The following is a 25,060-nucleotide window of genomic DNA, read 5'->3' as shown; positions in this document are numbered from 1 at the left end:
CTTAGTATGGCTAGCTCCGTTTCTCCAACAGCGCACACAGGCAGCAGCTGCCCCGCCCTCTCGCTCAGTCGCTTAGTGCCTGAGCTCGGATCATACCAATATCAGGGGGGATTCACGCACAGTCGTAAATTCCCTCAGTGTGCACTATGTGCTTCGAATATTGTGTGTACTTTTTGTTTTATACAGTTGTCAGCCAGGCATCTAACTATGAAAAAATTGCACTCCAAAAGACCCCGGGCTTCTGACAAAACAACCCGGGCTTAAGCCCAGTAAGCCACCCTCACGCTCCGCCCCTGCGGATAAGGAAAGAGACGCAAGTTGCTGTTGAAATCGGCCGCTCCCTATGCGAACTCGCAAGCAGTCTGAGCGGTTCCAGTTGTTGATATGGCTGAAGGCAGGGGTCTTCTGGGAGCTCGGGGGTAGTCTTAACCTGAGCGGGAGATCATAAAAATCGGACCTGGAGCGGATTGGCTAACCGGGGTGCGAAGGGAGCGGTGCAATAGTTATGTGATTGGCAGCGGGGCAAAGTAAGGGGGGGAGTTGGTCTCCGGCGCAAATTTCGAACGAGGTAAGCAGCGCATTCGGGAGCAGAGCGGGGAGCGAACAAGCAGGAAAAAATTGTGCTCTGCAGAAGTTGTGGATCAGAGATTAAGAGCGAGGTAGAACTTAGAGTGTGCGTTGAATTTTAGAGGTTGCTAGTAAGAGGGAAGTTTTTGAAGAAAAAAGACTAAGGATTTTCCCTGTTATCGAATATAAGGTTTTGGGAATAGAGGGGTAGCTAACAAGTTATTCTAGGGATTTGGAGAAATCGCGGAGAATTTTTTTTTTAAAGGAGTTTTGGCTTTGTTTGGCTGAGCATGAAGGGAGCCGCGGGGCGCTGAATTTGAGAAAAAAGACTAAGGATTTTTTCAGGATTTTCCCTGTTATCGAATATAAGGTTTTGGGAATAGAGGGGGTACCCTAACAAGTTATTGTAGGGTTTTGGAGAAAACGCGGAGGGTTTTTTAAGGAGTTTTCCCTGCTTATGTTTCTAAGGAGGGTTAGGGTTAGGGGATCGCGAGTTTTTTCTGAGTATGAGTTTTATTCTAAATCTACAAATGCATATAAATCGAAATAAAGTTTTCCCCCAAGGCATGCAGCATGTGTTTGTGGCCATACTGAACGTTACAAAAGCACAAGTTTAACTAAACAATTTTAATATGGTTTAATACATTTTTAAACACATGAGCACAGAGCCCGAGAGAGCACGGTCCGGAGACACGGGCACGCCCCCGCGCGCCCAGACACACAGCCTCGGGCGCGCGCGGGCGCACACACACACACTGACCCGCCACCAGATGGCGTTTTTTGAGCATAAAAAAATAAAAATAAAAATTTAATTGCTTAAAGAAATAAAAGAATGCTATTTTTTGATATATAAGAAACTTTCTAAATAATCAATTATATTTTTATGAATATCATATTTTTATTACTTAATTACTTCCTACTTCCGGAGCTCATGAATAATTTAATTACTTCCGGAGCTCATGAATAATTAATGACCTGTCAGTTTGACGAGAGGGGTATAATATCACTCTCTCAGGCACCACACCCGCAGTAGTTGTGCTCGGTGTGAGGTCTTGCAGGAAGCTATCAAATACGGTGCATTTCTCGGCTTTAAAAAAAAAACACTATGCGTCGCCGGGTGTTTCATGGTAAACAGACTGATTCTTATATAGCGCTTTTCTACTCTCCCAGAGTACTCAACATGCCACATTCACCCAATCACACCAGCACTTTATCTGTACTCAGTGCTTTCTAAGTACATTCACACTCCGAATGTGGAGAGCAAGTTGGGGTTAGTATCTTGCCCAAGGATACTTGGCACGAGGAGCCTGGGATCGAACCATCAGCCTTCCGACCAGTAGGTGACCAGCTCTACCTCCTGAGCTACAGCCTCCCTGTTTCACCAGATTCGAGGTGTTACCTCCTTTGCACAGTATCAGCTTAAAGCACTTGTTGCAGGCTGCTGAGTTTGCATCTTTTGCTGTGAAGTACAGCCAGACTTTGACCGCTTAGCCTTGGGCATTTTTAATCTGTCGCTCTGCTCTAAAAGAACATACGTACCGGGGCCCGCCTACTATCCTTGGAAAGGTAAAATGATTGGCTAGAATCCAAAGTGTATGACATCTCAGGAAAAAAAGCACCAAAATGTGCACTGCTTTTCAGTCTGGTTACTACCGTTTATGTCAGACCCGGTGCCATAATGACATCAGATACCGGTGCCCATCCGCAGTTAGGAGGCAATGGTAGAGAAGGAAAGACAGGAGATGGTAAATGGCCTGCATTTGTATAGCGCTTTTCTAGTCCATAGGACCCCAAAGCGCTTTACACTACATTCAGTCATCCACCCATTCACACACACATTCACACACTGGCGATAGCAAGCTACATTGTAGCCACAGCTGCCCTGGGGCGCACTGACAGAGGCGAGGCTGCCGGACACAGGCGCCACCGGGCCCTCTGACCACCACCAGTAGGCAAACACGGGGTTAGTATCTTGCCCAAGGATATTTGGCATGCAGCCAGGGTGCAGCCTGGGATCGAACCACCGACCTTCTGATTAGTGGCTGACCTGCTCTGCCACCTGAGCTACAGCCACCCAGAGTGGAGGTGATGTATCTAAATGCATCTGAACAAAGCAGAAGTGCACACCAAACTCAACGGATAGTCAAATGTAGAATCACAGAACAGAACTGCAGGCTGAGTTTGGATGTTTGTCTTTCACACCTCTCTGTGTCTCACACACACAGTGACGTCAGACACAGTCACACTCACTGTTCCATCTGCTTTGTGCACAAATTCATTACTTTCTTCCTTCAATGATCTACATACTACGTGCTGCCCAGTGAATACTTTGCAATGTATTCCATCCCCTTTCAAGGCAAAATTACCCAGTTTATTCCCCATTACAAGACAACAATCAGTCACACTCACACAGACCACGTCTGGCCCGCACTCGCTCACACGTGCGTTTACCCACCAATGAGAGCTCTATCCTCCTTACATATTGGTGGATAAACCAAACACTCAACGCCCTCAGCGGCAGAGGAAAAACCTCCTTTCGGTGGAGCAACCATCCTTAACCCTCCTTAAAAACTGGCGAAGAAACCAGACCTCCTTAGAATAATTAAAAAACTGGTGGGGAAACCAGACCTCCTTAAAAAAAATAAAGAAAAACCGGTGGAGAAACCAGGTAGCTTCTAAAACACCATCTGTTTTAGAAAACAAAACAGATGGTGAATTCTTTAGAGAATTTTCTAGAAATCTTTTTCTTTCAAAACAGAATTCAGAATATTGATCTTTGACATGGAAGCTGTTTCTACAGGATCCTGATGGACACTCAAAGCTTTCATAAAATGTTCTCATTAGTTGTTTGCAGCAGAATATCACCTGATGTGAACCAAAACAACAAAAGTGCTCTGCACATGTGTGTGAGACTACAGATTCTAGAATCAGAACTGCTGATTTCATTACTCTGAACTTTTAAAGGCAGGTTTTGTATCTGAGAGCAGGGACACTTGCTGTGTTCAGTGTGACTCGTCTCTGCAGAAGGTCAGGGCTCTGATAGTTGCAGTTAGCGGGTGACTTACTGGGCAGGTGGATCCTGAGTGTCTGTTGGAGTCAGGGTTCATTATGGTCCTGGTTGCTACTGGAAATAAAGAAACAAAAGGAGGGTGTGATGTTCAGGAAGTACAGACTGTAGCTCAGCAGGTAGAATTACTAACTGGAAGGTTGGAGGTTTGATCCCTGGCTGCTCCAGTCTGCACGCCACGGTATCCTTGGGCAAGATGTGGAACCCCGACTTGCTCTCCGATGCATCCATCATAGTGTCATTGTTAGAAAAAGAAGTGCTTGTGTGAATGAAGCACGCTGTATAAAATGCTTTGACTGCTCATACAGAAAAGCAGCTCATAAGAACTGGTTCATTTTCCAGATAATTCCACTATTAAGACAACAGACATTTGGGAGGCTTTCTCTGAGAGTAACACTGAAAGTCTTGCTGCTCCTCCACAAAATGAACTTCAGATTAAAGACACAGCTCAGATAAACACAACTCAAACTAATCTACACTATTTTTCTTTATTACGCAGCGTTTTTATAACTATTTCCAGATGTTTCTAAAGATGAAAACAGAATTAAACTCCAGCCTGATGCGTTTCTGAGGTTCCTGACTCTGACCGTCCCTCAAACGCCTCTCTGGGCGTTTCCTTCCGTCGCTTTTACTTTCGCTTTCGTGAATGTTGTGGCGCAGTTGATCGTCTTATTAAATTCAGTTCTTTGCATTCTTTTGGCGGCGAAGAAAAACTGGGCTCAAAGTGGTCAAACTCAAAAAATGATCTTTATTTTACATTCCCGGGAACGGAGAACTGTTAGGCGCTATCATGCACCCACAGCTCTGAAAAAAAAATCACAAGCTGCATGTGTATATATATTTCTGCTACGTCACATATAGTTTCGATCAAAACAACTCCTTACATAGTAGCAGTTGATGACAATGACAGCTGCAGAGTTTGTGTCTGATGTATTAAGTATGAAACACTGTTGGGCTAAAATCTGGTCAGAATGAATCCAGGTGCAGGTGTGTCAGTTTAGGACCACTGGACTAACATCCAAGTGCTCACAATATAAAGTGTATTCTGTAGTAACATCCTGGTGTTGCAGCAACAGTCCCACATGGAAACGTCAACACTCAAACTCAAAATCTCTTTTTGTCAACAATAAAATGACAGCAGACCAATTTGAACAAAGTTGGTAAAAAGCTTCAGAAATTAGTAAAATATTAAAAAGTGTCTTGATGCTCAATCATCCAGTAAATCCCCAAAAAGTTGATTCTGTTCATCTGGATGTTTTCAGCAGCATGGATCAGTGTGAGGACAGAGAGGAGGGAGTCCCTCCCTCTAAAAGCACTCTGTGTGGGGAACATGAGAGCCAGACCAAAGCTCAGAGGTGAGATGACCATCTCTAACTGTCCATGACTCTTCTCCATGTCACAGCTCAGCACTCACATCACTGCTCCATCATTATTCACACTCATACCTCTGTGTGTGTTCTTTTAAAGCCCAGAGCTGTGGGGCGTACCAGGCTCAGCTGGACATAACCCTGAAACTAATCCAGAGCCTGGACCTGAACCCAGCTGTGTTTCCTTAAAGAGCAACTACTCGAAGGATGCTGTTGTAAACTTTAACAAAAGACTGTTATGTGACAAAGAGTAAGCACATTATTTTTATGAGATTGTTCATCATGTCTTTAATTTAATATTTCCAGTTTTTCCTTCCTGTCTCATGAAGCTGTGACATTTATTGTTTTTCTTTTAGGATCAATAAGAGGCCAGAATCTCCTGGACCTGAACCCAGCTGTGTTTCCTTAAAGAGCAACGACTCGAAGGATATTTATATAAACTTTAAAGGCTGTTCTTCTGCTGCTGAGAGGTAATGTGTGTCTAGATGTTGTTCCTGACTCTGTATTTCTGAATAAATCCTCATGTTTGATATCAGCTCAGCTCTTTTTCACACATTTCTATGTTGGTATGTGAAGCGGTGTGTGTTGGAGTGTTTCCACAAACACAGCAGTCAGAGTGGAAAGAGTGGATGTTGTAGGAGGTGTTTGTGTAGTGAAGAGGCTGAGTGTCTGTAGGACTCCAGCTGCTCCAGCAGGTGTCTCCTTTGTGCTTTGCTTCAAACACAGTGTAGGGAGGAGCTTCCACTCAGGTCTTTCAGGTGTTGCTGGATGGAGGAGGACAAATAGTTTTTCCCTTCAGTGACACTTCAGCAGCTCAATGTTCTGGGAGATGTTTGTCTTTATGAAGGTTTATGGATTCTTGTTCTTACTTTGGTTAAACTGAGCAATACATTTTCCATCTAACATTTAAAGTAAATTTCCAGGTGAATAAAAGATCTGCAGCTGCAGCCTCTGTGATGTTTCACAGTCTGAAAGTAACAAATTCAACCAGAGTTCAAACAAAGGCTTAATATAAGTGTGTGTTTGATATAATGCCAACAAGTACAAACAGGTGTTCTTACAGGTCTTAATCACAGAGCTCTGATAAGTCTGGTGACTTTCACACTCAGCAATTTTGCTGCCTTTTATTTTATATTGGCCTTTTTAAAGCCCTTCAAAGTCTCCCACATTCATACAGAGCTTTTAACACCAAACTCCTTTACAGTCCTTCTCCTCTCACACACGATCACATGACTGATTTGTCTGCAGCAGCTGTGTTACTGCTAGTATTTTATTATGTGTGTAATCTCCTCATATTGTTCCTGTGGTTTAGTTTGACTTCCTTCTGCAAACTCAGCTGCTCTGTTGCTGATACACGTCTCCATGAATATGATTGATCAGATGCTGCCAACACCATGTGTTTCATGTGAGCGCTCAGCTGAAACCCTGGGTTGACTTATCGAGTTAATAACAAGCTTCACGTGACTGTGAATGCTAAAGTGAATCCAGATAAAGGAAAGAGACCCTGCTAATGTTGGACTCACTTCTTAGTGTAGATCCCAGGAGGAAGTTCAACATAGCCATTCTTTGTGCTAGCTCGACCAAACCTGAGACCACAGTGCAGGATAATGATCATCATCTGTCTCTGTCAAGGACATTTAAAATCCACAAATAACAAACATAATTATATTTGATCATTAAAAATATGTTTTCAATTAAAAAAGCATGAGCACACTGGTGGATTACAGAAACATGAAAACTGGTTAACAGTAAAGTTAATTTAGGTGTAAACAAAGTGTCAAACATACTTAAGTAGAAGGACTGATGTTTGTGTTAAAATACCCTCTTAAAGCTGAAATACTGATTCAACTTCTTTCTCCAAAAGTTGATTCAGTTCATCTGGACGTAGCGTTTTGTGGGAGAAACATTTCGTCTCTCATCCAGGTGACTCCTTCAGTCTCAGCTGACTGCAGGATTCAATCTTATAAACAGGACATTTGCATGATGACTGAAACCAGCCCACTGAAGGAACAATGGGCTGTGAGGTCAGTTCCTTAATCTTAATTATGCAATTCTCATGACCATTGATCAACAACCACTGATCAATGGTCATGAGTACCATTCACAGAGAGTTGGGGAACGGCTGCAATCACAGCATGTAAGATGGTGACAGATGTACCCTTAGGCCCCCTCCTCAATTCAGAGATGGTCTTTCCCTTTTCACGTAAATGGCCTCCTTGACTCCGCCCTCAAACCAGCGTTCCTCCCTGTCCGGGATGTTACATCCTCATCATTGAAAGAGTGTCCACTGGCCTGTAGGTGTAAATAGACTGCAGAGTCCTGGCCTGACGAGGTGGCTCTTCTGTGTTGTAGCCAGAGGTTGTTTGGTTTCCCCGATGTATAAATCCTGCCAATCCTCCTGCACTTAACAGCGTACACTATGTTACTCTGTTTGTGTCGGGGGACCTGATCCTTGGGGTGGACCAGTTTTTGGCGCAGCGTGTTTTGGGGTTTAAAAGCCACAGAGACCCAGTGTTTAGAAAAAATGCGACTCAGCTGCTCCGACACTCCTGACACATATGGGATAGCTACAGGTTTTCTCTTAGGCAGCGGTTGTCCTTCTCTCCTGGATCGACTGGAACTTTCTTTAGGAGCCTTTCCAGCTTTGACAAAAGTCCAGCTGGGACACATTTACGCTACGTCCAGATGAAGAGAATCAACTTTTGGAGATTTACTTTCCTGGATGATTGAGAATGCATCAAGACGTTCCTCCTAAAGTGTTATTCAGAAAAATGACAAAAAAAGTTTTAAAAATAAGGATTAAAATATTAAAAACTATGTTTTTGAGTTTCCTGATGTAGCACAAAAATATATGAACATAACTGTATATAGGACAGATATTTTACGGTTCTTTTAGGCAGCACCAAAAAACAAAAAGACTATTTTAAGCTGTCTGAGGTAGTGAGTCAACATGTCACACTGGGTCAAAGGTCAGGGAGTAAAAGTGTGTTTTAAAGGAGGTTTAAAAGCAGCGAGTGAAGGAGCCTGTCGAGGTAAATCGTTCCATAACTGATCAAATTCAGTTGGTGGACCTCTGTGTGAAATCAATCATCTGGTTCACAGAGAGGATAACCCTCACATGGGCTGTACAACATTATATAGGGAGACATTGTATTTTTATTTTATTTTTTATTCCTATTTATTCTATTTATCCCCTTTGTATATTTTATTTATATCTGTCTCTGTATTTATATATATGTGTGTGTGTGTATATATATATATATATATATATATATATATATATATATATATATATATATATATATATATATATATATATATATATAACAATTCTGTAACTGTAACTTCGGTCGTTGCTGTGCTTTTTGGAAGTCGAATTTCCCAGAGGAACCCACCCGAGGGATTAATAAAGTTCTATCTTATCTTATCTCTTATCTTATCTTAAAAACAGAGATTATCGTAGCCATCGCTCTCTCGCATGGATGTGGCAGTCTTGCTGTCTGCTGCGAATCCTCCCCGTACCTCCGTGACCTTGTCTGGTATCTGCTCCCTCCTCTGTAAGAGACAGTAAAGGAAAACACGTCTCTGCCTAGTCTTGGAAATCTAATCTTATCATCCATTGTTCTTCTAGGGCCTCTTCTTCTTGTGGCCTCAGCTAACTGCTAATATTTAAATGGCTAACATTAACATGTGTGCCAGCCAGGTTCACATTTATGATGAACTATGATTAATTAACTGATGTTGAACCTGGAGCTTTACTGACCTCTGAAATTCCTCCTAAAGTGTTATTCAGTGTTGTGACAGTCAGCTGCTTCAGCTGCTGCTGGGATGGGCTGTGGCAAAGAGAACAGAGAAAATCCAAATCAGAGTTTTTCTCTGAATTAAAAGGAAACAACAATATATTCTACATGGTGAAACTGATGGTTTCTGGTGTTTGGGTCTGTTTTTCTGTATTTATGCAGATAAAGTGTAAACTCAGATGAATTATACCATCAAATGTTAAAGGAAAATATCAGGATGAGTGTCTGTGAGCTGAGAAGGACGTGAAGCGAGCAGTTTATCCCAGAGCTGAAGCTGCTCTGTGTGCAGAGATGAGCTCAGATTCCTGCTGTGATTGATCAACAGTCACAGAAATGTAGACTTGTAGTTATTACTGCAGTATGGTCACAGCAGATACTGATAAACATGTATTATGAGGATGGATGATCAAGTTTCTCACTCTCTCCTTTAAATCTCAGTTTGTTTCTTCTTCACAGTTTATCTGTTAATTTATTAATGAATAACACTGAAAGAGTTTCTGTTATATTTCCCCTTGAACATCAGCTTATTAGGGCGGCATTAGGAAATAGCCCCCCTCCAAAGAATGAATAAATGAATGATGATAATAATAAAATGATTCAAAAGCAGAGCTCAGAGTGGTAGAATGGTCAAACATGGATCCACGGGTGGTTCAACTGCATTTGGTGACGTGACTAAAGCAAATCTTTCAAATAATCCCACCATCAACGGGATGTTGTCTCCTTTACTACGGTTACTTTACTTGGTCACCGTGTGAATTTCTTTGAAATGAACCAAATTCTTTTATTTGTCGGTTGTTGCATATTTAACCTCTACAGTCAGGAAAGGAGGAGATGAGGCCTCAACAATGTTGGGTTGTAGCTGTGCTTCAGGTTAGAGTGAGTGTCCATGGAATAAATGTAAGTCAGTGAACTGGAAACATGACTGTGTTCAAACTTTGTTTCCTTTTTATAATGAGTCTAATCAAAGGTGGACAGAAGTATCTCCACTGTGACTTTTCTGTGTCACCATCAGAGCTTCTGCACAGTGTGGAGAAAGATCCAGAAGCAGAGCTGGACTGCAGACAGCCAGTCAGAGCAGCTGTGTACAAAGTAAGACTGAACATCTGTCTGTTGATGGACTCATTTCTGAAAACTGCACTTCTTGTGTTGTTCAGACATTGAAGAGTTTTCTTTCTCTTTAGTCTCATTGTTTTTCTTTCTTTCAGCAGATGTTGGTCTGCAGGAGGTTTTAGATGAACATAAGATCAGTCTGAGGAGGAGATGTGAACGTGTGACTGAAGGAAGTGATGAAACAGGAAGTAGAACCCTCCTCAACAGGATCTACACTGAGCTCTACATCACAGAGGGACAGAGTGAAGAGGTTCATACCCAACATGAGGTGAGGCAGCTGGAGACAGCTTCCAAGATGGACGCCCTCCATGACGCTCCAATCAGGTGCCAGGACATCTTTAAAGCCTTACCTGACCAACAGAGACCCATCAGAGTGGTTCTGACCAACGGCGTGGCTGGTGTTGGAAAAACCTTCTCAGTGCAGAAGTTCACTCTGGACTGGGCAGAGGGCTTGGAGAACCAACATGTCAGTGTGGTGGTTCTGCTTTCATTCAGGGAGCTGAACCTGATCAGAGATGAGCAGTACAGTCTTCTGGAGCTGCTCCATGTTTTCCATCCAACATTACAGAAGGTCACAGCAGAGAAGCTGGCTGTCTCTCAGCTTTTGTTCATCTTTGACGGCCTGGATGAAAGCAGACTTTCATTGGATTTCACCAACAGGAAGCTGCTGTCTGATGTCACACAGAAGTCATCAGTCAGCCAGCTGCTGACAAACCTCATCCAGGGGAATCTGCTTCCCTCGGCTCTCGTCTGGATAACTTCCCGACCTGCAGCAGCCAATCAGATCCCTCCTACATGTGTTGACAGGCTAACAGAAGTACGAGGCTTCACTGACGCCCAGAAGGAGGAGTACTTCAGGAGGAGATTCAGTGATGAAGAGCTGTCCAGCAGAATCATCTCCCACATGAAGACATCCAGGAGCCTCCACATCATGTGTAGTATCCCAGTCTTCTGCTGGATCACTGCTACAGTTCTGGAGCACATGTTGACTACAGAGCAGAGAGGAGAACTGCCCAAGACCCTGACTGACATGTACTCACACTTCCTGCTGGTTCAGACAAAGAGGAAGAAGAACAAGTACCATGAGGGACGTGAGACGAGTCCACAGGAGCTGACGGAGGCTGACAGGGAAGTTCTTCTGAAGCTGGGGAGGCTGGCATTTGAACATCTGGAGAAAGGAAACATCATGTTCTACCAAGAAGACCTGGAGCAGTGTGGTCTGGATGTGACAGAGGCCTCGGTGTACTCAGGAGTTTGTACAGAGATCTTCAAAAGAGAGTGTGTGATCTTCCAGAAACCAGTCTACTGCTTTGTTCATCTGAGCATTCAGGAGTTTCTGGCTGCTGTCTACATGTTCCACTGTCACACCAACAGGAAGACAGAGGTGCTGAAGATGTTTCTAAAATCAGAATCTTTCACCAGTCTTTTTGATAACAAACATCTCCAATCACTTGATGTATTTCTGAGCAGAGCCATGGAAAAATCCCTCCAGAGTAAAAATGGCCACCTGGACCTGTTTGTTCGCTTCCTTCATGGCCTCTGTCTGGAGTCCAACCAGAGACTCTTAGTAGGTCTGCTGGGTCAGACAGAGATCAGTCCAGGAACCATCCAGAGAGTCATCAACAACCTGAAGAAGATGAACAGTGATGAAATCTCTCCTGACAGAAGCATCAACATCTTCCACTGTCTGATGGAGATGAACGACCTCTCATTATTTCAGGAGATCCAAGAGTTCCTGAAGTCAGAGAACAGATCAGAGAAGAAACTCTCTGAGATCCAGTGCTCAGCTCTGGCCTTCATGCTGCAGATGTCAGAGGAGGTTCTGGATGAGTTGGACCTGCAGAAGTACAACACATCAGAGCGGGGACGACAGAGACTGATTCCAGCTGTGAGGAACTGCAGAAAGGCTCGGTGAGTCCAGATGTGATCATTAACATCATTGATCAGTGTAGGTTAGTAGTTTAATGTTGAAAATAAAATCAGATTGTAACCACAAAGTGTTTGTGTCCGTACGCTGCAACCTTCCACACCATTCCTTTATTGTACAGACTCAGCAGCAGCTCCATGGATCCCAAATCCAAGAGTGGAGAACAGATTTGAAGTGTGTCACATCCATGCAGTCACAGCTGTGTCCACCATGTTTCCACTGATATTAATCCTGTTCAATGACACGTTTCATATCAGTGAATATGTTCTTTAGGACGTCCACTGACATGTTTAAGTGTCCTGCTGGAAATCACTCAAATCATCCATGAAATCCATGAAAAATCCTTTTAGTGTTTCTAACTTCAGCCTCTGTCCTCTCTCTCTCTCCATCCTCCTCACTGCTTCTTTCACTGATAATCACACAAACATCGTATTCAGCTACAAAATAACACAATAATATCATCTGATGATCATTATTATAAGAGCAGGATCCATATTTGATATCAGAGTAACACACTGCTTGGTTATGTGCAGTCATCATCAGTGACTGTGGGTCAAACAGAAGCTCTCTGATTGGTTGCTGACCTTGGTCACCTGTCCACTCTCACCTGTTTGTGTTTGCTCTCTCTTTGCTGTCTCCATCCTCTCTCTCCTTTCTCTCCCTCTCTGTCTTTGTACGTCACTCAGGTCCAATGGAAACAGTGACCTTTACAAACCAATCAAAGACAAACTGATCCATGTCAGGTTATAACAATATTCAAAGTGAATACAGGCTGCTGCTGGACACAGACAGGTAACATCATTTTGACTTGCTGTCACCTGGATCTGGACTCATAAACACTGAAGCCCTGAACAGGAATACAAATCATTTTCTGCCAACTAGCGACACACCAGCAGATAATGGCTCAGAAAGCTCAAATGAGCCAATCATTTCTGTGTTTAGTTCCCCTGAAATCAGATCTGATATCAGCAGCTCTGAGTTCATTCATCATTATTGTCCAGTGATGAGATTTCTGCTCCGTTTGGTAACAGTCAGCAGGTTTTTCCTGCGTGTGGACGTGAACAGTCGTACCTGACAGCAGGTAGCAAACAGAGATCATCTTTCCAGCTGGAACTCTTCACTGAGCTGAACTCATTCAAAATGTTCTGGAGTCAAAACAGGAAACAGTCCAAATGTGTGTCTTCACTCTGACTCTGGATCAGATCTCAGTGACAGACTGTGGACATTATGGAAGCCTAAATGTGACACCATCTTCCTCCTTCATCTGCAGATTAAAGCCAAACAAAGATTCTCATTAAAAGTCTGCAGGTCTGAGAGAGACTCAATCGTTATGTCATGTCAAACACAGTAAGAGGAGCTGAAGCACAGATGTGAAGAGCAGATTCATCAGATTATGACCTCACTCTGTTTTGTCTTCATATACATTCAGTCTGTGTTTATAATGCAGATTTTCTGCTTTTATAATAACACATTTTATATTTTCTATCATCACAGACTGACTCTGTGTGGACTCTCAGAGTCTCACTGTGAAGTTGTGGCCTCAGCTCTGAAGTCCAGCCCCTCCCATCTGACAGAGCTGGACATGAGTGGAAATAATGACCTCCAGGATTCAGGTGTGAAGCTTCTGTGTGCTGGACTGGAGAGTCCAAACTGTCGACTGGAGACTCTGAGGTGAGTTCACTGACTGCGGCTGTTGTTGTTTTTCTATATTTCAGGTCTTTGATGGATGTTTGAAACTTTCTTTAGTTCCTAAATGTTCAGGATGTGTCTGAAGACAAATGTGAAGAAGTTTGAGTGCTTTCAGAAATGTTGTCTTTCCAAACGACTGAACAACAGTTTTTCCTTTTGGCTCCAAACAGAAGTGACAGACTTGAGCAGGGTTCATTTAAAGGCTGACAGAAGTGGAGTGGTGACGGGGAGATGTTTGACAGGACAGTGTTTCAGCCTCCACAGGTTCATGTTGTGCTCCATCAGTCAGTGAAGATGAAGTCAGTGCTGATGAGGCTGTAGAGTGTGTGAGGGATGTGAATGAGGATGATGAAGATCTGATGATAGCAGATAAAAACAGGCTGCAGAGACTTTGAGCCATACAGGGCACACAGTGTGTGTACAGAACAGCTGAAATCATTATGGAGGCCTCACTGGAATATGGAAGCATCACAGTACAGCTTCAGTGAAGCTTTAAAGTCTCTGATATGAGATGAGAAATGAAGCAGCCAGAGCTTTTTCATGAGTGGAAATCCACTGTGACTGTGAGCTGCTGCTACAGCCTCCAGATTAGCCAGCAGCTCATCCTGCTCAACATTTTCTCACCAACTTTAATGGAAGTGTGATGTTTTCAGCTGGAGTGATGGTCAGGGTGGCCTCCCTCTCCTCTTCTTCTCCTCTTCCTCTTTCATTTGTAAAGCCACTTCTGCTGCTTTCATTCATTTGGAAGTCCTGTAGCTGAGTTTGGGAGAGACTAACAGCCTCGGCAGCAGAGGGGAGAAAGGCTGTAACACCACCACTTTTACTCTGTTCTACCTGTCACATCATTTTATCAGGAAACAAATATCATGTTTTTACTATGTTTGTCTTGAAGATGTAAGAAGATCACATGGTGCTTTTTATTATTGTGTTGGTTTGTTTCCTGTCTCTTGGATGGAGCCCAGCTGTGCGTGGCCCCTGGGCCTGTGGTCAGAGTGTGTGCTGGATAATCCGGCCCAGGATGAGGCCAAACTGACATGGGATGAAATGTCTGTCACATAATTGAGCTTAGTGTAGTTTCATTTCTGCACAATTTAAAAACAACCAAAACTTTGTTCTGTCTTTTCTATGTTATACTGTAGACTTTCTTTGATACTGTGTCCAAAAGGAGCAGCTTTTACTTTGAAAGGGAGGCGTCTCTGTTTCCTCTTCAGGTTGGATGATGGAAGCAAATGAGTGTGTGATGTTCTTTCAGTGTTGCACTTTGTAGACGCTCCCTGAGCACTGGTCTCACAGCCAGCTGCACATAGAGACCAGTGTTGTTAGTCCAGGTCAGAAGATGACTTGTTGGAATGAAAATGAGCTTGTAGTTTGTCTGCTTTAATAATGTGACTGGAAAAAGGTGTTGGACTTCAAATATGTCCATTTCTTTCACACTTCACCTTTAAAAGTGAAGCCTTGTGGTTCCTGGAAGGAAAAACACGACTTTTTCAAGTCTTTGTCCTGTTTTTATGAGAAATGTACGACTTTAATGTGAAACATTCAGAGTTTTTTCTCTTGTTGTGTTTGTTTGAAGCTGCTTCCTGTTGGCTTCAGCTGTTTGGAGTTTCCATTTTCTAAACTTCTACATTCTGAACCTTCTTCAGCTCTGAACAGATGATGAAACACTGAATGATTTCAAGCTCACACTTTGTCTAATAGACTTACATCTTTCATTCTTTATACAGATTGTGGGGCTGTGGTTTGTCAGAGATCAGCTGTGATTATCTGGCAGCAGCACTGAAGTCCAACCCCTCCCATCTGAGAGAGCTGGACCTGAGCTGGAACAACAAGCTGCAGGATTCAGGAGTGAAGCATCTGTGTGGTTTCCTGGAGAGTCCAGGATGTGGACTTGAAACTCTGAGGTCAGTCAGCATGTTTTAGTTGTGCTGAGATGAATATGATGTGAAAGTTGTGCTGACACTAAACTGCAGACATCAGGCTGATATTATACTGATCCACACTGAGGATCTTCATGGTAAAGTCTGTTTTCTTCTTCTCTGGTTTAGTCCACTGACTGCAGCAGAACAATGTTCACATTTCAAACAGTGAGACTCAACGTATGGCCCGCGGCCCACACGCGGCCTGCCCACCTTTCCTGATTCAGAGAGAGGGGACCCTGATTAACTGTGTAGTGTTCTTCCTCACAGTTCTAAGTATCAGACACAACAATGAATAATCCACAGCTGACTGTCTTTAGCAGGTCAAAGGTCACGGCACACAGCAGACAGTGGGAAATATTATAATTCTGATCATTTATCAGCACATATCCATATGTATAAAAACAAAGCTGACACTGTGAGACTTGATCAGAGGTGTGATCATCACAGCAGAGGCCTTTGTGTCAAAGTCACTGAGGATCAAACAGAAACACATGAAGCAGATTTTCCTGTTCTGGCTTTTTATAGCAGATAACCTTCAAAATATTCTGCAGTCCATCAAAAACTGAAGCAAACCATGAATCAACATGTGAACATGAGCTGATGCTGCTGAAGTGAAGCAAAGTTACAGAGGTTTGATTACAGACACAGCTGAGAGTTTGTAATCTGTCATCATTTTAAAAGGTTTACATTTCTTCAGTATATCCACATTTGCAGCTGGTACCTCAACCTCCACTTGTCCAACACAACTGCTGTCCACTGCCTCCATGACATTGTGATTTTGCTGTTGGTCTTCTGTCAGATCTTCATCAATCACTTCTGCACGGGGCACACCTTCAGACTCTGCAGCTGCATAACGAAAGCCTGTAAGATAAAATTAGACATAAGGTAAATGTACACCAATATTCCAATGACAGGTGTGTGATTCATCTGGAAGTTATGTGCGGATTAGTGTACAGTGATAGCAATTTAGTATGTTTTTAGAGGGGGGGGGGGGGGTGTTTACCTCCGATGGGTGCTCTTTTTCGCTTCCGTTGCGTACGCCTTGAGTGCCGGTCCGAGTCTGATACAGGTATGTCGTCATGCCCCATGTGCAGTGTTGGTGTCCAGTCTGGATTTGTTACATCCATTTCATATGCTGGTTTGCCTGCAATAATGCCAAATCATAAGCTACTCAGTCGACATGATGTGGTTCTGCAGCATCACACATTAGCATGTTTTATCTCATTATCTATGACCTCAGCACGTTGAAAATAACACTAAAAGCCTTTCAAGAGTGATATGAATTAATTTAGAACTCACCGGAAAGAAAATGCCGTGAGCAAACCAACAAAAAGCTGGGGATTGCAGAGAACTCGATATCCGCTCGTCTCACCGCTGCAATCCAAGCCTGACGTCTTTGTTTAGTAATATCGGATACATGGGATCCCTCACGTTGCCTCCAGGACGGAAAACGATGAAAAGAGAGCCCGTTATCCAGCTTCTTGCCTTCACGATCGTGTGATCTAACGTTGCAACCGACAACACAACACGTACGATCCATAGCTGAAATGGTATCCTTTGGCTGGCCTACTGTCATGGCGGAAGGGGGCATGGCCCATCTCCCGTGACATCACGCTCCAAAGTCCTATAGGTGGGAAAATGTACCATGTCGACCAATCAAAAATGATATGGAAACATGACATTTGGTTGTTTAGCAAAAGGGGGAAGTTTTAGGAGTGACCGGCAAGAGAGAGCGAGTGAGCGAAAGAGAGAGAGAGTTTTGATACGTGAGAGATTTGTGACGTTTACCGTGTTTGGTCTCAAGTTAGTTTGTTGTCTTGTGTATTTAGTGTGTAGCTGTTGTTTTGTTTTGTGTGTCAGTTCTACTAGTGATCGTCACAGTTGCTGCCTTAAAGCCAACAAAGGCAGATTGCAGTGTAAACGCTGAGTGACACACCTGCTGTCAGACCTGCAGGTTTATCCCTGTGCTGTTCTCATATGTGTTAGAGTGACACAAACTATTGTTTGACACCTGATTGTTCTGTAAATAGTTTGAAATGATTATATGAAAAACGTCTGAGCCTTGGCTGCATTTTTTGGTAAATAGTACCATATAACTTTGTTGTTTGCAAAACGTGTGCGTATTTTTAAAAGTGTACAATCTCTATTTGCATTTCAAGTTATGAAGATGATTCGTTAAACATGTGTGTGGTTTTTACAGTCAAAATATCACTTTCTACTTGTATTTTAAATTTTGTCTGAATTTAGATAAATTGTGCTGATACAGTTGGTCAAAATGAGAAAATAACAGATTGGCAAGATAAACTGTTTTTAAAGGTAAAATATAGAGGCCACATCAAAAGTAGTCAAGAAGGGTTAAAGGCTAAAAGCAAAGTTGTCACCAAGTACTGTTTATGTTTGTGTGTATTGCTGCAGCTTTTTTGAGTATTAATTTGGTGCCTTTGTGTGAAATAATGGTATTGTGAGTGATCCATATAGTCACAAAGAATAGCCACTTGTTTCTGTGCTACCAAAGTTCCCCGGCTTTCATTCAAAATGTGTTTATCGTCAGCACCTGCACATTAAACTACTTAAACATTATAAATGTCTTCAAGCTCACACTGAGGCCTGTGGGGTACTATCAGCCACTGAGACAGTACACACATTTATATGTGTTTGTATATGAATATTTCATACTTTAAGACTGCCTGTTTATTTAAGGGAGATGAACAAAATACATTGGAATTGTACAAAATAATATCATGGATGATAAATTAAATAGATTTTAAGTAGATGCTTGTGCATTCTTAAAGTCTTATATGTTGAACTGAACTATGTGATCTGTTCAAAGCCTTAATCTTAATTTGAAGTGAAATGTGCATTTTGAGTTTATACACTATGTATATAAGGCGACCGTTTCCTTTTGCAGTATTTTTGTGTGGTGTACTTTTCTATGTCTTAACAAAAGGGGAACAAAGGTGTTTAAGTTCACCTAGGATGATGTGTTTTAATTTTCACATGGTCTTGCTTGAATTTGACCCTGACAAAGGCGTATGAACTCTGTCAGCTGTTTGGAGTTTCCATTTTCTAAACTTCTACATTCTGAACCTTCTTCAGCTCTGAACAGATGATGAAACACTGAATGATTTCAAGCTCACACTTTGTCTAATAAACTAACATCTTTCATTCTTTATACAGATTGAGGGACTGTGGTTTGTCAGAGATCAGCTGTGATTATCTGGCAGCAGCACTGAAGTCCAACCCCTCCCATCTGAGACAGCTGGACCTGAGCTCCAACAACAAGCTGCAGGATTCAGGAGTGAAGCATCTGTGTGGTTTCCTGGAGAGTCCAGGATGTGGACTTGAAACTCTGAGGTCAGTCAGCATGTTTTAGTTGTGCTGAGATGAATATGATGTGAAAGTTGTGCTGACACTAAACTGCAGACATCAGGCTGATATTATACTGATCCACACTGAGGATCTTCATGGTAAAGTCTGTTTTCTTCTTCTCTGGTTTAGTCCATTGACTGCAGCAGAACAATGTTCACATTTCAAACCTTCAAAGAAGAAGAAAAATCCTCCACTGGATAATTCACTGTGAAACTCTCCAACTCTTCATTCCACCTTAAAGTCTGTCTGACACTGAAATCCAAAGCAAAATGTGCGTTTGCTTTACAGACAGCAGTCCAACACAAACATACACACATCATCCAAAACACAGTCCAACATCCAAATCTCCTCCACTGCCAGCATGAATGATGGGAAAGAGAAGGAGGAACACTCTGACATTCAGGGTTAGAATGAGTTTCATGAAGCAGACTGTGAAGATCAAAGCTGCATTAGAAAGCTTACATGAATGAATGAGTGGACAGAAGTGGACAGAGATCATCTGAAGCACTTCAAAGGCTTTAAATCAGCACATTTCTCTTTATTCTTTATCAACTCTGTTAGTTTCTCTCAGTTTTCTGTGGAATGAAGCTAACAGCAGGCTAATAAGATGCTGACCAATAGGTTTCTATTAAAGGTTGTAATTTGTATATGAAAAAGTGCTTTGGCTCAGCAGGGATCAGCTTACAGGTAGAATACAGCTGCTGGATGGGATTAGCATGTCATAGCTATCTACCAAACTGCTAACTGGGGGATTTCAGGCCATCTATGGATCATTTTTGCTAACTGTTTATTCAGCTTAGGCTCACAGGGCTGCAGCCTGTGCCCTAGCTGTCATAGGGCAAGAGGCGTGGTCCACCTGCACAGGTGAGCAGTCCATCACAGGGCCAACAGAGAGAGACAGAGAAGCACTCTCTCACATCCACACCTACAGCCAATTTAGAAGCACCAATGAACCTAAGCAGCATTTCATTGGACTGTGGGAGAACATCCAACCTCCACAGAAAGGCCAACAAGCTTCAACCTACAACCTTCTTGCTTTAAGGCACTAGTGCGAACCACTTTTCCCCATTTCAGCCCAAATCCTGCATCTTCCTGTTTCTGACTCCAGGCCAGCTCCACTAACACTTTCTCATCAGACACTGCCACCTAGTGGAGGAAGTCTTAGTTCCATTTGAAGCTTCAGATTACAGTTAGTTCCTTTACAAAGAGGTGGAGGTGGTGGGGCCACAGCACCATCATCACTGAGTGCCATAGGACACTTAACCTTTGTTTCCATATGCTGGGAACTTCCTGTTGTTCCAAGGAGGACTGGAAAATGTGTGAAAATCTCCCAGTCAGTTCCTCACAGCACACTTCAATCATTTCCCTCCCACAGCATCAGGACCAGGGCTTTTTCTCTCTTTGGTCCCACTAAGAGATTTCCACACAAACACCTCATCAGTGGGACTCTCAGAGCTACCAGCCCTTTGCTACAATCACAAAGCTCTTCATTGAAATCAATGATATCAAAGCTGGAATCAAATGAGTCCAAGTCTTCTGCTGATTCAGCATCACATTCATCTTTGCTCCTTGTTCTGCATCCCCACCATGGACTTCATTCCTTTCCAAGCCAGCCTTGAGTGTCCTTTATTCAGCTCATCCTCTGCTTTACTTTTACACCTGATTTTAGCTGCTTTATCTCTCTTTCAACAAGTTTCTGTGCCTCAATCTTTTTCTTCTCTCCCTCATAACAAGACAGCTTCTTCTGCCTGAGAACATGTTGGAGTGATTTACTAATCCAGGGCTGCTTATTGGGGAAAATACTTCCTGTTTCCAAAGTAATCCCCATTTTTCCCAGAAAGAAATGTAAGTAGAAATCGATGATCTAAGTGAGAACATGAGCCTTTAAAAAGTCCCAGTGGGTGCAGTCAAAGCAGTCCCTCAGTCCCAGTATATAGTCTTTGGTCCAGACTGGAACAACTGTGTGCCCAGTTTGAGCTCTCTTCAGTCCTGTGACCTGACAGACCCAGAGGGGCCATCACATCACATTTAGAAGCTCCCCTAATGGAGCCACAACACATGTCCAACACTTAGTCTGTCTTGTTGGACCAACTGGAAGAAATGATTCAAGGACTTAGTCACAGAACAGAGATTCAAATCTCCAAAATCCAACTGGCTGCATCAGGACATATAGTCTGAAACTCTGCACAGTTTCCTGTTTGAAGCTGCTTCCTGTTGGCTTCAGCTGTTTGGAGTTTCCATTTTCTAAACTTCTACATTCTGAACCTTCTTCAGCTCTGAACAGATGATGAAACACTGAATGATTTCAAGCTCACACTTTGTCTAATAAACTTACATCTTTCATTCTTTATACAGATTGTGGGGCTGTGGTTTGTCAAAGATCAGCTGTGATTATCTGGCAGCAGCACTGAAGTCCAACCCCTCCCATCTGAGAGAGCTGAACCTGTGGGGAAATAACCTGAAGGATCCAGATGTGAAGCAGCTGTCTGATCTTCAGCAGAGTCCAGACTACAGACTGGAGACTCTGGTGTAAGTAGAGTGATGGAGTGAGTGGGTGGTGCTGTCAGCAGCATTGTACTAAACACAGTCAGTATGAAGCAAAGATCCAGTGTTTCCTGTAAAGCTGCAGCTTCTCAGTGAAGCTGTGAGAGGAGAATGGTGACAGGCTTCAGGATTGGACACAAACACTTCCTGTTTCTGACCTTTATGGTCACCATAGTAACGGCTGACACGTTCTGATCAAACGCTGTCAACAGCCAATCAGCTCTCTGAACAAAGCAGCACGCAGACCAATGACTGCATTCATTTCCAAGTTTAAAGCAGTGAAGAACACAGTCTGTAGGTGAGGAAGAATTTAGTGAGAGCAGATGTTTGGATGGAATTCCTCCAGTTAACAGCTGGAACCGTCCATCTGGATTGTTGGGCTTGTTGTTGGGGTTCCTACAGAGCTCAGAGTGGACACACCAAGGTTCTTCTAATGAATGAAAGTCCAAACTCAAACTAGGAGGGAAAAACATCTTCATCAACTTCAATAAAAATCCAAAGATTAGAAAAAGTGAAGCAACAATGAGTCCTAGTACAGTCCCAGCACTGAAGTCCCTGCTGCTCTTTATACTGGATGTGCTGCATCACTGACTGACAGCTGATGAAGAGTCTCTGGAAACACTCGTTTATCTCCTCTGCTCTTCCTTCTTCTCTCTGCAGGTGGAGGCGATGATGGTAAACAGGACGGTGTGTGTGCTGAGAGAGGAGGAGCTGTGTCCTGATGATCCAGAGAGGTTGAAGCAGCAGCAGCTTGTGTGTAGAGATGCTCTGACTGGGTCATGTTACTGGGAGGTGGAGAGGAGAGCTTCATCCAGCAGTGACTGACAGAGGAATGAGAAAAAGTGCAGATGACTGTCAGTGCTGCAGAGTGAACTGCTCTGAGAACAGCTCCACTGTCAGACACAATGTAGAGTCCAGCATCATCCCTGTGTGTCCCTCTGGATCTGACAGAGGATCATCAGTGTATCTGGACTGCTCTGCTGCTGCTCTGTCCTTCTACAGTCTCTGCACAGTCTCTGTCTGACTCTGGCTACATTTTTGGCATTTATATTCTTGGTTGCTCTCTTTATATTTTTCACATGCAAAATGTGCCCATCTTTGGCAAGATTCACACTGCACCTGGAAAGGAAAAATAAATGGCTCATATTCTGTTTGGTGAATACTATTACTCAACATTTTAATTATGATTGGCAAGTAATGATACTAAGACTTATGTGTTTCTTTTGTTTTGTTTTGTTTTACCATTTCAATCATGCTGCGGTCAGCGTTAGCATCTAACATGGAGCAAACAATGCAGTAGTCCTCAGCGTTCCCTGAAACACAATCATAGTTAGGTTTTAATCAAACATTATTTATTGAATAATTAAAAAATAATAGTACATTTTTTCCAAATATACTTCCTGGAAAATTAGTCTAAATTAGACTTTGAGAAGGGTCTTATCTGAAAGTGTTTGAAGAGCACTATTTGTACTGTGCTGTTTGAAAAGCACTATTTAAATTGGAAGTACGCACTAACGTGATAAGGACTTTACTGGACTTACCTCGATTTTCAAGTAGGGTGCAAGCTATCTGCATTCGCTCCAGCACAACTGGCTCTGTAGTGGTTGACCCCTCACTGACCTCTCCAAAATCAAGGTAGTGTTCTGCAAACTGTGAGATTGATCATAATTAGAATGTAAAGTCTTAATTAGGTAAAGGATAGGATAATTATAAGCCACAAGGCTTCAGCCTATAACTTTCACTTCACTTAAATTCACTTAAAGTCTTAATTCTAGCTAACAAGAAACTGAATCATTTGAATAAGGTCACTCAATCTAGGTGGGAATTTTGACCCCACGTCTCAATTTAATTACAGAGCACATTGAATGTCTGGATGAGACTTCAGTAATGAATTCAGGACTGTGTGTGTGTGTGAGATACACAATTGGGGCTGCAGAGATTGGAATAGTTTACCTTCATTTTAAATATCACTGCCCTGTGCACATTGTCGGCTTTAAAATTCAAACTTAAAGAGTTTGTAAGTAAACTGGCTGAGATGAGACAGACGATGCACCGGGTCCTCGTCTGAGTGCTGGCTTTCAGTTGTGCTGTCTCTCTTGCCCAGCCATGCACACACAGACAGTGTGCTACACTTACACAGTGAGACAGATGCTCACAGAGACGTCCAGATACATTTTGTCCTTGCTGGAGGTCATCTTGTGTTTTTTGGCCCACTGTGGCCTCACACCGAGCTCCTGCTGTTTTTTGAACACTTTAACAGCACCAGTCTTTAGCTTCCTGTTGAACACACAGTGGGGGGGGGGGGGGGGGGGGTGCAGGAGGTAATAAATCAAGTTTGATTATCCTAATTTATAGCTGTCTTTATGTTAAGGATTAAAATAAAATTCACAAGAGGAAGGTGTTGGTGTGTGTGGTTGGGAAGAGAAGGGCGAAGCTAGAATGAACAGTGTTGAGTAAGTTACTTTAAAATAGTAACTTAGTTACATTACTAGTTACTTCTCTCAAAAGTAACTCAGTTCAAGTTACTCGTTACTTTCAAAGTAACTAGTTACTAGGGAAAGTAACTTTGGTTTTACTCAGAATTCTCTTGTTAATGTGTTGCTTCCATAACTTTGCCAGTCTTCTAGCTTGCTTACTTGCCACAGTGCACTGTGCCACCTACCAATAGAAAGGAAAAGATAATGTGCACATTTCCACGAGAGAAATCCCACGTCTGGACCGTCATTGACTGCTGCCATGATTCTAGCCTACGTCACAGCGTCATGTGCGTCTTTTACATCAACACAAAAACTGCAGTCGTGGTGCTTTCGATTGTACTCAGAACTCAGAAATTCTGCCTTCTTAATAGGAAGATGTAGGTAACACCAGACTGCAGATGAGCTGCTTACAGGGCTGGACTGGGACAAAAAATTGGCCCGGGTATTTTAACTAGAGACCGGCCCACCATTATAGGAAAAATCTTAAAGCCTTTGAATGAAAACAAACACTGTTGTGACAGTGATGTACACTGTTTTGATGGTATATATGCATCAATCTATCAATCGTTTGTTGTAAGATTCAGATAATTATTTTTTAAAAGCTAGACATTTTAAATGAGAATAAGAAAGAAAAGTATTTCCTTGTGCCCACCTCTCCCTGTTAATGCCCTACATGCCCCCCTGGCAACACTTTGCTAGATCCGCACCTGCACAGTTACCAGCTGTCAGCTACTTAGAAAAGGATCCTGGGGTTATTTGTCTCTCAGAAACAGTTCATAACTTCCTTCAACTCATTCATGTCACCTAAAAGGTACACCTGTTTCTCCATCACCTGTTCAGCTCTGATGATCCAGTAAGGACGTCTCCTGGTTTCATCTTCATGTTTCCCTCTCACCACATAACCAAACCATATCATGACCAGCAGCTTTACAGCTGTGGCTCCAGCAAACATCAGCTGATACTAGAAATTAATATTAAATAAATTCTAACAACAGCTGATCAAGCTTAAACGTGCTGCTGTTGTTTAGCGCGACATCCGCTGGTTTCCTCTTTCGGCGCAAAGTGAGCGATAAACAAACAAGAGAGCCGATTAGCTGATCATTGATCAGTTTTCATGATTGAAGTAGAAACGGGAGAGAGAGGGGGGAGAATGAGAGAAGAAGAGGCAGCTGTGCAGCAAAGACACAGAATAACTCCAGCTTTGTGCCTTTTTCATTGTAGCTG

At 42.7% G+C, this 25,060-nt stretch overlaps 2 protein-coding genes across 2 annotated transcripts in view; both read left to right on the top strand.

Annotated features, from left to right (window-relative positions):
* The window catches only part of LOC146577615 (NACHT, LRR and PYD domains-containing protein 12-like), a 199,808-nt gene that overhangs the window by 38,817 nt on the left and 135,931 nt on the right, over window positions 1-25,060 (top strand). The window contains exons 5-8 of the mRNA XM_085267685.1: window positions 13,333-13,509; window positions 15,252-15,428; window positions 18,624-18,800; window positions 21,171-21,344. Coding sequence (XP_085123811.1) covers window positions 13,333-13,509; window positions 15,252-15,428; window positions 18,624-18,800; window positions 21,171-21,344 — 705 coding nt within the window. The remainder of the gene's footprint in view (window positions 1-13,332; window positions 13,510-15,251; window positions 15,429-18,623; window positions 18,801-21,170; window positions 21,345-25,060) is intronic.
* Window positions 10,070-12,588, top strand: LOC146577621 (protein NLRC3-like). Its single transcript, XM_085268345.1, has 2 exons — window positions 10,070-11,822; window positions 12,525-12,588. Exons 1-2 carry the CDS (start codon window positions 10,207-10,209, stop codon window positions 12,586-12,588), a joined length of 1,680 nt encoding a protein of 559 aa, XP_085124471.1. The 5' UTR covers window positions 10,070-10,206.

This window comes from Mchenga conophoros, linkage group LG3 (assembly GCF_057382185.1).
Source record: "Mchenga conophoros isolate Kocher_MC1m ecotype Shallow Benthic linkage group LG3, M_conophoros_male_GT1.1, whole genome shotgun sequence".
Lineage (NCBI taxonomy): Eukaryota > Metazoa > Chordata > Actinopteri > Cichliformes > Cichlidae > Mchenga > Mchenga conophoros.
This window is presented reverse-complemented; position numbering and strand designations above follow the sequence as displayed.